The sequence below is a fragment of the Siphateles boraxobius genome, unplaced genomic scaffold (genome assembly GCF_051911475.1).
Source record: "Siphateles boraxobius isolate OS27281-9 unplaced genomic scaffold, OSU_SipBor_1 130, whole genome shotgun sequence".
NCBI lineage: Eukaryota > Metazoa > Chordata > Actinopteri > Cypriniformes > Leuciscidae > Siphateles > Siphateles boraxobius.
This window is the reverse complement of record NW_027508734.1, coordinates 28,737,575-28,749,852: the sequence shown is the minus strand read 5'-3', so window position 1 is coordinate 28,749,852 and position 12,278 is coordinate 28,737,575. Positions and strand designations below refer to the sequence as shown.

The following is a 12,278-nucleotide window of genomic DNA, read 5'->3' as shown; positions in this document are numbered from 1 at the left end:
ATATCCAGAATCAAGGATTATCGTGTGTGCAGTGCTAACTTCAGGGAAGACGATTACATCCCCAACCAAGGAGGAAAAAGAAAAAAACAGATTTTAAAGAGTTTTGCTGTACCAGTACCACGGGTAAGCTCTATTTACTAACTTTATGATCACATGTCTAAACTGTACGGTAAACAAGCTGATGTTTAGACTCCAGTGGAAAACACGTGAAACGATGTCTAATATAAAAACAGTATATAGGGATATAGGTACAATTTGCTGAGAAAACTATTTGATTTAGTTCAATCCCTCTTCCCGTTCTATCTCCATCTGTTGAAGTTCGGCATCGGTATACTCCGGTTCATAAAGGTATCCCTTTGGCGTTGTGCTAAAATTACTTTCATCCTCATCTGTTCCGTCTGACATTGTGCTAAAATTGGTTTCATCATCAGAAGTTTCGCAGTCAGACATGTTGTCAGCGAGTCGCGCTATCAACAGCTGATCGGAACGTGCGCACTGTTGACGTTGAAAGCAGCGCGGATTGATAGAAATGGAAAGAAAATAGTGCCGATTAAAACTGAGGTATGAATTTTGACCGGCGTGTTTTTTTGTGTGTTAAATTAATTAAGCTTTGAAACGCAAATAATTTTTTCATGTAAAAACGCACAGTTTTGAGGCCCCGGAAACTAACCGGGAGTACTTTATTGAAAAACTTCCAGCGGCCAGAACTCTGACCAGGGAGGTGACAACAGAGTGGGTCAGTGTGTATGCACTATAGTGCTGGTAAGGATTCCATACAACTTCATGTCTTAAATGGGCGAACTAACCCTTTAAAATGTTATGTGGTAGCATTTGTGCGAGTGGACGCTTGAGCAACAGAACGCCGTAGTATCAGCTGCTGCAGTCCGTAACTTATGTTCAAAATGAACGAGTAAGCTACATCATGAATCCATTTTCCAAACCGTGTTTTTGACTTATTCTGAATCACTACGGTACGCCTATAATAAGTGTTTATATTCGGACTATTTTATCCCGGGGTCGTCTCGGCTGCGGAGTAGCCCAGTGCCTGCTTGACTCGCCATAGACATTAACGGAGAGAAGTTCCGTCTACAATGTTCTTCCGCAAGACACGTGCAGTTTATTTATTGACGAACGTAGACGTCACGCGCATTGCACACTGATGGTGAAACGCGCCAATTACGAATTCAGGAATTAAGGCATATAAAAATGGTCTCACGAAACACAGAGACCCTTCCTCCTACGTCTTTTCAGCGGTTATATTTTCCTCTGTCGAGCGATTACTCTCATGATCGCTCGACAGAGGAAAAGGAAATTATTATAAAATGCAGAAGGTAAGGAGTGTGAGATTTCTCCTTTTTGTTACAACTATAAACTTTGATAACGAAAAATCTGTATCCGTTTATTATAATACTCTAATCTTTTAAAATGTAATGCATACATTTGAATGTTTAATGATTTTTAAAAGATAGAAAGATGATAATAGATTAATCCCATGGCATGTAGCAAAAAAAAGGTGCGACCAAATCATATGCTGGTGCGACCAACTGAGAAAGTTGGTTGCACCAGTGCAACCAGTGGAAAAGTTAGTCTGGAGCCCTGCAGATAGAGGATGCCACTCTGTAGATGAGTGAGAAGCTCTCTGTGTGTGGAGTGCCCATCTGGTACTCTCTGCTTTCATTCTGATGAGAAGAGAGTGATGATCTGTGGCAGAGACAGAGCCTGATTCTGTGAGACACAAGTACTGAGAACAAAAAATAACAGCTCAAACAAATCAGAGAAAGCAGGAAGTGAGTAAATTTGCACTGGCATCAACTAATTCAACTCCAAAAGACGTTTTAAGACCGAGACAGTCCACTTGTACATGCATGAATGGAGGAAAACATATGTGGCGGCTATAGTCCCGCTTTACAAAGGACTTTTTATGGAGGCTTCGCAACTCAACATGTAGCTGTTAAATGAGCCAATCGCCTCTTAGTTTACTATAGAACATGCTTGTTCCTTAGCTGGACCAGTCCAAAAAAAAAAACCTTTTTATGTGAGCACAATTTATGATTTTATTCTTGATTTGAAATATGTTATTGAAAAGTGCAAGTTATTAGAGCTGTATTTGCATGGCTGGAAATAGCTGCCAGGGGGCATTACGAATATGGCCGCCAAGTGAAATTACTTGCCTTCAAGGGACTTTAGCCGTTTCTCAATATGCGTTCTTATACTTGTGTTCTTGTGGACTTGTGAAACATCATCACTGGCTGCCCAAGTACTGTTTCAATTAAAAGTTCATGTTAGCCAAATACAGTGCAAATCCCCGGATGTGTTCTTGATCTGCCCCTTTTATCGAGGATCCATCGTGAGGTTTGCGGACTTGAGTCAGCCAGGTATCCCAGAATGCATCTAGCACCAACCAGCAAGCGTGAATAGCAGAGGATAAAACGTGTGTAATTTAAAAAAAATATTACAGTTATTGTGTCACAAAATATAGTTTTAAGAGTTTTTCAGGCGAGAATGTAGTTTTAGAATGTATAATTTAAATGTAGTAAAGCTCAATTCTGTGGTTTATTGATAAAGATAGCCTATTTGAAAAGTTGATCTAGAGTTTTTGTAGTGTCTAGGTCCAGGCGTTCACTGGGCGCTCAGCACTCATTAACCCCTGCCAGAAACCGCCGTACCTCGACTAGTCCTTCTGAAGTTTGCCTGGCTCTGATGTCTCTGTATTGGTTAAACATGAGATATAATCAGGGGTAGACTGGCCATCGGGCATACCGGGCACTTTCCCGGTGGGCCGACGTGCTTTTTCGGCCGATACAGATCATTCTTTAAAAAGAAAAAAGAAAAAAAAGATTTGGCTGAACGGCCCATAATACTCGTACATCGGCGGCCCATTCGTTTAGTTTTGCTTAATTGGCGGCGCTGGGATCTTTGTGCCGGTGTGATGCATTGGACAAAAAAAGTCAGCATAGGGGTTTTGTTTTTTTCACAGACCGGCCCATGAAACGCGTAGATCAGCAGCCCATTGGTTCTTCTCTTGATTGACACTGGGCTGGTCCAATCACATCTTTAAACTCCTCCCCCTTTGGGCTCTGAGCGAGCGTGCAGTGTCAATGTGTATCTGTCAAAATAGTCAGAGATGTAGAAGAAACGCAAGGAATGTGCAGAGAAATAGCATGAAAAATAGAAACTTCAAGTGTCTGATGATGATATTGAGGAGGATCAGGAGAGAATGAGTGAGTGTAGAGAACTGTGGTAAGCAGAACTAGGCTTCTTTCAGAATACTTAGGCTATGAGTGAGGAACCCATTACCCAGTTACGCATTATTTACACATCTGCATAGTTGACGATTACGCATTTTACTAGAATTGTAATGAGACGCGTTTGTAAACCATGTTTTCCCCCAAAATAAAAGATCATGTGTTTATCTCTTTCAAGCATAGAAATTAGTACAAAACTAAATATGATAGTCGCTTTTATTTTTCAGTGCATTTGTTTTACAATATATGGCTATGACTGTCATGGGATTAATATTATAACTATTATTATGTAGTAGTGTAATGCAGACAGACACTATATCACAGCTAAAAGAGTTTCGAATTTTTCTTTGTTCAATTTGCACACTGATTATGGGTTGGAGCTCTTAATTTTTAACTATCAAAGTGCACCAGATTGATGAATTTAACATTAAAAAGCACACATTTTTCTTACGGGGGTGCTTCCCCCGAACCCCCTAAAGGGACAGAGGTCCACCCACCACAGATTTACCAAAAATCCTGTCAAACACTGGTATTGCTATGCCAGTGCAGCTTATAGCTTGTTTTAGGATTCATCATTGTGGAGTAGTTCGATTGTATTTTAGTTATTTCATATATTAACTCTTACTCATTCCTAGTCACTCATTACATGGCATTAGTGGTTTGAATAGGAGTTAGTATACATATTCAGGGGCGTAAAAAGATCGGTTGTGTTTATGATTATATGTAGTGGTGGGCCAGTCTGGGTAAAAAATGCCCGGGCTGATTTTTAGTCCCAGTCCAGCCCTGGATATAATTTGTCTTGTGTATGTCTAACAGGCAATCTTTGGTCTCCTGAATCTATCATTTGTTCCCAAGCAAATCGTTTTGGCTGAGGGCAAAGTGAAGTTTCATAACTTATGTATACTTATATATATATATATATATATACACAGGTCCTCCTAAAAAAATTAGCATATTGTGATAAAGTTAATTATTTTCCATAATGTAATGATAAAAATTAAACTTTCATATATTTTAGATTCATTGCACACCAACTGAAATATTTCAGGTCTTTTACTGTTTTAATACTGATGATTTTGGCATACAGCTCATGAAAACCCAAAATTCCTATATCAAAAAATTAGCATATCATGAAAAGGGTCTCTAAACGAGCTATTAACCTAATCATCTGAATCAACTAATTAACTCTAAACACCTGCAAAAGATTCCTGAGGCTTTTAAAAACTCCCAGCCTGTTTCATTACTCAAAACCGCAATCATGGGTAAGACTGCCGACCTGACTGCTGTCCAGAAGGCCATCATTGACACCCTCAAGCAAGAGGGTAAGACACAGAAAGAAATTTCTGAACAAATAGGCTGTTCCCAGAGTGCTGTATCAAGGCACCTCAGTGGGAAGTCTGTGGGAAGGAAAAAGTGTGGCAAAAAACGCTGCACAACGAGAAGAGGTGACCGGACCCTGAGGAAGATTGTGGAGAAGGACCGATTCCAGACCTTGGGGGACCTGCGGAAGCAGTGGACTGAGTCTGGAGTAGAAACATCCAGAGCCACTGTGCACAGGCGTGTGCAGGAAATGGGCTACAGGTGCCGCATTCCCCAGGTCAAGCCACTTTTGAACCAGAAAGAAGAGAAGCAGCACTGGAGGTTGCTCAGTGGTCCAAAGTACTTTTTTCGGATGAAAGCAAATTTTGCATGTCATTCGGAAATAAAGGTGCCAGAGTCTGGAGGAAGACTGGGGAGAAGGAAATGCCTGAAGTCCAGTGTCAAGTACCCACCGTCAGTGATGGTCTGGGGTGCCATGTCAGCTGCTGGTGTTGGTCCACTGTGTTTTATCAAGGGCAGGGTCAATGCAGCTAGCTATCAGGAGATTTTGGAGCACTTCATGCTTCCATCTGCTGAAAAGCTTTATGGAGATGAAGATTTCATTTTTAGCACGACCTGGCACCTGCTCACAGTGCCAAAACTACTGGTAAATGGTTTACTGACCATGGTATTACTGTTCAATTGGCCTGCCAACTCTCCTGACCTGAACCCCATACAGAATCTGTGGGATATTGTGAAGAGAAGGTTGAGAGACGCAAGACCCAACACTCTGGATGAGCTTAAGGCCGCTATCGAAGCATCCTGGGCCTCCATAACACCTCAGCAGTGCCACAGGCTGATTGCCTCCATGCCACGCCGCATTGAAGCAGTCATTTCTGCAAAAGGATTCCCGACCAAGTATTGAGTGCATAACTGAACATAATTATTTGAAGGTTGACTTTTTTTGTATTAAAAACACTTCTTTTATTGGTCGGATGAAATATGCTAATTGTTTGAGATAGGAATTTTGGGTTTTCATGAGCTGTATGCCAAAATCATCAGTATTAAAACAATAAAAGACCTGAAATATTTCAGTTGGTGTGCAATGAATCTAAAATATATGAAAGTTTAATTTTTATCATTACATTATGGAAAATAATTAACTTTATCACAATATGCTAATTTTTTGAGAAGGACCTGTATGTATGTATGTATATATATATATATATATATATATATATATATATATATATATACAGTGTTGGGAAGGATACTTTCAATACGTATTTCGTTACAGAATACAGAATACATGCCCAAAAATGTAATTTGTAACGTATTCCGTTACGTTACTCAATCTGAGTAACGTATTCTGAATACTTGGATTACTTCCACATTGAATTGCATTGAATAAGTGTAGGAATGCGGTCATCACATCCTGCGTACTAAACAGGCCTATGCTGGTGTGTATTTCTGCATGTTCCAACTGGCTGAATGTGTTATAGGCCCATGTCTCCCTGAAAGTGCAATATATTATAATTTGCTATAGAAGAACAAAGACTATAGTGTATGTTGCGGTCACCGCTGCGGTGATGTGGTGACTCGTACATGTAACATGTAAGTGTTGCGCTGCCAATAAAACACCTAAAAGCTGTCTCATAGAACCGGCAAAAGTAATGATTGAATATGTTAGTGTCGGATGCAAAGATGAAGTTGACGATGCTGACTCGCGATCTTCGCAGCAGCCAAAGTGAATGCGCCGGAGAGAAATGCACGTTTCATACGGATTACATAAACCGAGAGCAGTCTGTTTTCTTTTGTTATGAATTGTTCTGTTTAAAAGTAGACATGTTTGTGAGGCAAGTAGGCTAGCCTACCTTATACGCTAAGTTTCGGTTCATTTATGAGACGAGCCCCAGTTCATGCGCTGGCGCCTCCGTGCCGTGATGTCTATTTTCTGCTATATTTACTTCTTATTTTTAAAATCCAGGCAATTGGTTGATGAAACATTAATTTAAATTTAGATACAATTAATACAAATCGAGATTCACTTTAAAGAAAGGCTTTGTGCATCTGTTTGATGTTTCTGCCTATTAAAACATATTTGGACTAAAAGTTAAATATTTTTTTGTGTCACGCATGTTTATTTCCCATATTAAATATAAAACGCATGTGTATACAGATATTTTTCTAATGTCTGGACTCCTTTATTAAGGGAGTATGGATATATAAACAGACATTTCAATATATTGGAATTAAATGCATTTTCTGATAATGTATATTTCAAGTTTTGACTGCAAATGATTACGTCCTGGAATTGCTCAATTTTAAAGAATTATTCCTCAACTAGTTTTGTGGTGTAGGTCTACGTATTTTATAATGTTAACTTCAAATAATACTAATAGTAATTTAAAGATGTGTTTGCATTGGATCTGGACGGGAAGGATAACTCTGGGAGTTGGAAGGTGAGTGTCGCGATTCTGCCTTCTCACACGCGACACAGGTTCGTGGATTTGAGTGTCGCGATTTCGGTTTCATATCGCATATCCTTACAGCCCTGTAGCTAGTAGCCTACCTGATACAACTATAAAATAGCAAGGTGACCAGTAAAACTACAGCAGACGACTACCCCTGGCTAATTAAAAAAATTATAATAATAACTTTAAGATGCTTCTTCAGGTTGGAGGTGGAGTCTTTGGACGCTGAAAGGAGGATGGTTGCTTGCAAGCAGAGGTCGCACTGCACAGTTATATTTGTTCTCCCTTCTCTTTCTTTAATGTGAAATGCTGTTTGAATTTCCAAGATAGAAACGCATTCTTGCCCTGGCTTTTTTGCTCCTGCTCCATCTCTACCTCTAGCTCCCGCTGCTCCTCTTCCAACTCCATTGTGACTTCACTGATCACGCAAACCGCACATTATCTCGTTTTCATATTGGGGCTTCTGGGAAATGCATGGAGTTGCTTTAATTTATTTAGAAAGTGAATAAACTCGTGACACAGAGAAGTATCGTCATGTAATCCATCGATTTCATCAATGTAACTGTATTCTAAATACCAACTATTTAAATTGTAACTGTAACGAAATACGGTTACTCATAATTTGTATTCTGAATACGTAACGCCGGTACATGTATTCCATTACTCCCCAAAACTGTATATATATAATATTATGTATATGTCTTTAACTTTACCATTGTAGCCTACTAGAACGCTGACTTTGTATGTTTGGTACTGAAGATAATCAGAGTACATATTCACATATTGCCTAAAACATATTAATATGTTTAATATTTTTAAAATGTAAACAAAAAGAGGCAGAGTTGTGGTTTATATTTTGTTTTGTTCTAAATATACATGCAGTGAAGATAATCAATCTACGCATTGTCTGAACCACATTTGTGTGGCTATTAATGTTTAACGAAACGAGGCAGAGTGGTATTTTATAACATTTTTCATTTTATTGTTGCTTAAAGTATACATACTGATATAATCGGAGTAGCCAGAGCGAGCTGAGTGACGCTATCATGAACGCTGCTGTTCCATTGGTAGAATTACCGGACTTGCGTCCTCCCGTCCTCCGGAGTTCGTTCTCCTAAATCGAACTTGGCAAGTCCGAACTACCAAGGAGCCAAGTCCGAACTTTGCATATTTGGAAAGTTAAGAAACACCTCATGTCTCTGTAAATGTTGTTTCAGGACATTGTGCTAGGAACTTAGGTTCTTGCTGTATAGGGGAAACTTTTTCACAAAGCAATTTGTAGTTGTCCATTTTAGGAACCTTGATTGAAAAAAATCCCCAAATCATGTGGTTCCAAACTTGAATGACTTTCTTTCTTTTGCGGGTAACACAAAAGAAGACATTTTGAAGAGGTGTTTGCCTGTACAATGAAAGTCTGTGGGGTTCAATAATGTTCGGGGTTCAATAATGCTTGAAAAAAAACTTCTTTGTGTTCCACAGAGGAAAAATAAGTCACACAGGTTTGGAGTGACATGAGGGTGAGTAAATGATGACAGAAGTTTCATTTTGGGGGTGAATTATCTCTTTGAGTGTATAAAGATGTATTACTTTCTTTTCTAGTAAGCTTCCAATTTCTGTGTCCTCTCAATTTAGGATTGAATCTGCAATCTTTGCATGCAGCCAAAATCTTTATCCCCAAAGCATGCACTTAAAATATTCCTGCTGACATCTTTTTTTCAGTATTGCTATGATGTAGATTTGTAACTCTCCGGAGCGCTATGTGTGTAAATGTGTGTGCTCCAGTCCTTACCATCCTCTCTTGTCTGTTCCAGCTCCACCCCCCACTCTGCCAGTTGGATGGTGTTCAAGACGGCAGACGCTGGGAAGGTATAGAATAAACCATTGTCATAAGGGGGGTGCACACATTCTGACACAACTGTGATGTTCTGCTTTATGCCGTTTCATTGGCTAGCTAATTCATTTAAATGTTTTCCAGAACTACACTTAGTACTATTACTCAAAACAGCAGCATAGCTACACAGTTCTGACGAGGAGAGAATGAAACAGTTAATGCATGCGTCAGCATCATTTCCTCCCAAAGAAGAATGACAGCAGCAGTATTGTGTGTGTGCAAAAGAGTGCTGTTCAGTTTGATCCGTGCTGTTCAGGCAGGATTTTGATGAGAGTAGTTCTGATTGAATCAGTACACAGAGATATATCCTACGAACACTGAGCAGATTTACACACACTTGCACAAGCACACTAACAGATCTGTCATGCATGGTCATGCACATTGTCAGACCGCAAAAAGCTCTTTTACCTCTTTTTTATATACTTAGTCATTCCATAACATCTCAATTAATGAAGGAATATCTGCTCTCTTCCTTTTATTCGCCAGGCAGCTGTGTTGGGTTTTGGGAAGAAGAGATCGATTATGGAACTACAAAATTTACAGGAAGCACTCAAAGTGGAAATCCAGATCCATCAGGTATCCCCACCGCCCTGCCCTCCATATGGATTGAGTGTGTAATAGTTGCGGCTGCAGTACCCTCAATGTCCTCTAGAGATCACTGCATCTGCATGTCACCCACTCCTGAGAGTGCTAAAACTTTCTTCTCTTTCTTGCAGAAACTCGTGAGCCAGATGAAGCAAGATCCACAGGTGCGTCTCCCTCACTGAACATGTCCCTCACTTAAGTTACTGTTTGATCGATACGCTCTCATATACCGGCCACTGGACTAGTGTATTAGGGAGGAGTGTGTGTGTTCTTTGTACAGAATGCAGATCTGAAGCTGCAGCTCCGTGACCTGCAGGCCAAGATCACAGCGCTGAGTGAGCGGCAGGTGAGAGCTGCTCTCTGAGAGAACACCTGCTGCCATATCAGTGTTCTCTACGACAAACACATGTCTTGATTGGGGTCTGAAAGTCTTTACCTCCTTGTGTGTCCCAAGAAAATGAGGCGATCTTGTTTGGTTATGAAACCTGTTACATCATGGCATTGTTTTGTGTTGTATTGTGCTGAACATTTGTGGTGTGATTTGTGCGTTGTGGTTTTGTGTTGCCAAATGAACTATTTGCCAACACACAAACATGCGCAAATCTATTCTCCCCCTTTTCTTTGACATTTCTGTAACTGATGATTAATGTCTGGGGATGATTACGTGGCGTACTGTTGTTCGATTGAGCTAACTGTACAGAACTCTGTTTACAGAAGTTCTGTGGAGGAGATGGAGAAAGATGTGTTGTAGATTTCTGGCAGTGGCAGCAGAGATGAATTTTAATTAGCATCTTTAAGCCTTTTAAAGTAACAGAATAAAGCAGGTAAAACACATTCGCTAAAAACACACCTGAGATCCTCTCTCCTTCTGCTGAGAATAGGGAATAAGTCAACCCTCTCAGAGCTTCAGAAATGTGTCAGCCTGCAGCACTATTTAATAAAGTGTGCTGCCTTCCTCGCTCAAACACATTCAGTATCCGGTGGAATACTCCCAGATCTAGGAGTATGTGAGTCTAAAAGATGGTGGAGGAAGCCTGTTAAAGCTATAATCAGTGAGAGGACTGTGCTGGGGGGTTGTGTTCATATTCATTAATGTAACTGTCACTCTGTCTTCACTAGTTACAGAATCAACACATACTCGGCTGAACACAAACAAGCTGTATTGCACATTTGTAGCCTGCATTGAGTAAAGCCTTAATGCAGTGAACTTTTGATATCTTCCTCCTTCTGTCTTCTCTTATGATTGTTATGGATCCATACTGTTGCTTTGTGTACACGTGATTATGTGTGTGTGCAAATTCTGTGATGCTGAACTGTAACACAAACAGTGAATGGCTTCAAATGAATTGCATTGAGAGTACTCGAGGAATGATCATGTCATTTAGAATCACATTCTGTTTTCTCACTGTAATTTCTCACTTCCATAGTTATAACAGAGCTCAATAAGTGTGCAAGTATGTTTGTTTATTATCAGCTAGAAGAACTTTTATTTTTCATTCCTCTACGTTTACTTAAGACTACGATTTCTTTCCTGTTCATCATCATGTAAGTTACTAAAGAACCTGCCGCACGTCACTAAAGCAATTCTATTTTAAAATTGTGCCTAAGAGTTTTTTGAGTTATTATGCAAATGTAGGTGTGTTCTTATAAATGCTAATGATCTAGTTTTTCTTAGGTTTGAACTCTTCTAAAAGAGAAAAAAAGATTTGATGTATCATAAGTTTAAACATGAACATTTCACCCTTTAAAGGTGAATTTCTGTGTCACTGGCAGCACCAAATAGAGTATAATTAATGGTGATTGCTAACAAGTCTGCTATCTGTCATCGTTTAGACTTTTTTTTTTAGAATTATTTTTTCAAAACATTCCTTAACCTGTATGGCTTACTTTCAATTGCAGAATATAATTTATTTTAAAGAATGTTTCAACTGTTTTTGTTCATACAATAAAAGTCAATAAGGTCTCTGCTCATGAAACTGGAAGTATTAGAAGTTTATAGAAGGAAGTATTTCAACAGAAAAAACACATTATTTACTACTAAAGAACAAAAACACAGTCAGAAACTCAGAAAAACAGAAACAGAAAAATGTTGTATAAGTATACCTTTATAATGAGTATCATAATATATTAATCTATAATACTTTTTATTTGAAGAAGCAAATGTGGTGACAGTCCTTTCAACTGTATACTGGACATGGCTCGCTAATTTATTACTGCTAAATGTTTCATGCCGTTATGCCATAATCCAGTTTCTTGAAACACTTTTAAGATGTTTTTGAAGGTAGATTACTGTTGGCCCCCTGCCTTAGACAGAAAGAGACAGAGAGAGAGAGAGAAGTTCAGTTGTAGGGATTCCATGTTTTCACTTGCTGTCAGTGCAAACGGGCCAAAATCCAACATGACAACAGCAAACCGAAAAAGAGCATGAGTGAGAGGGACTTCATTGCAGGTATGGATGACAGAACACACAAAAAATGAACAGGCACTTGCTCTCTCTTTCTCCCTCAGAAAAAGGTTGTGGAGCAGTTAAGGAGAGATCTACTGGTGAAACAGGAAGATATGAAGCTGCAGACGCTGCAAGCCGATGGGCAAACGTCTACCTTGCTCATCACACAGACGCCTCTGCCTGCTGCCAGCCTCACTACTCCACAGGTACCCACATAACACACAGGAAACTGCGTCAATGGACTTCTTTAAAAACAAAGCCTTGTCTTTCCTGAACATTTAAAGGATTAGTTCACCAAAAACTAAAAACATGTTTTTCCAAACCCATATGACTGACTT

The 12,278-nt window shown here is 39.4% G+C and overlaps 1 protein-coding gene across 4 annotated transcripts in view; it reads left to right on the top strand.

The window, feature by feature from the left end:
- phf21aa (PHD finger protein 21Aa) overlaps positions 1–12,278 on the top strand; it is a 37,872-nt gene that overhangs the window by 7,191 nt on the left and 18,403 nt on the right. For 2 of the 4 annotated variants that reach the window (XM_077229033.1, XM_077229035.1), the window contains exons 2-6: positions 8,830–8,884; positions 9,396–9,485; positions 9,626–9,658; positions 9,775–9,840; positions 12,003–12,146. In XM_077229033.1, the coding sequence (XP_077085148.1) occupies positions 8,855–8,884; positions 9,396–9,485; positions 9,626–9,658; positions 9,775–9,840; positions 12,003–12,146 (363 nt within the window). In that variant the 5' untranslated portion in view covers positions 8,830–8,854. The remainder of the gene's footprint in view (positions 1–8,829; positions 8,885–9,395; positions 9,486–9,625; positions 9,659–9,774; positions 9,841–12,002; positions 12,147–12,278) is intronic. The other 2 variants (XM_077229034.1, XM_077229036.1) reach the window with 1 other exon arrangement.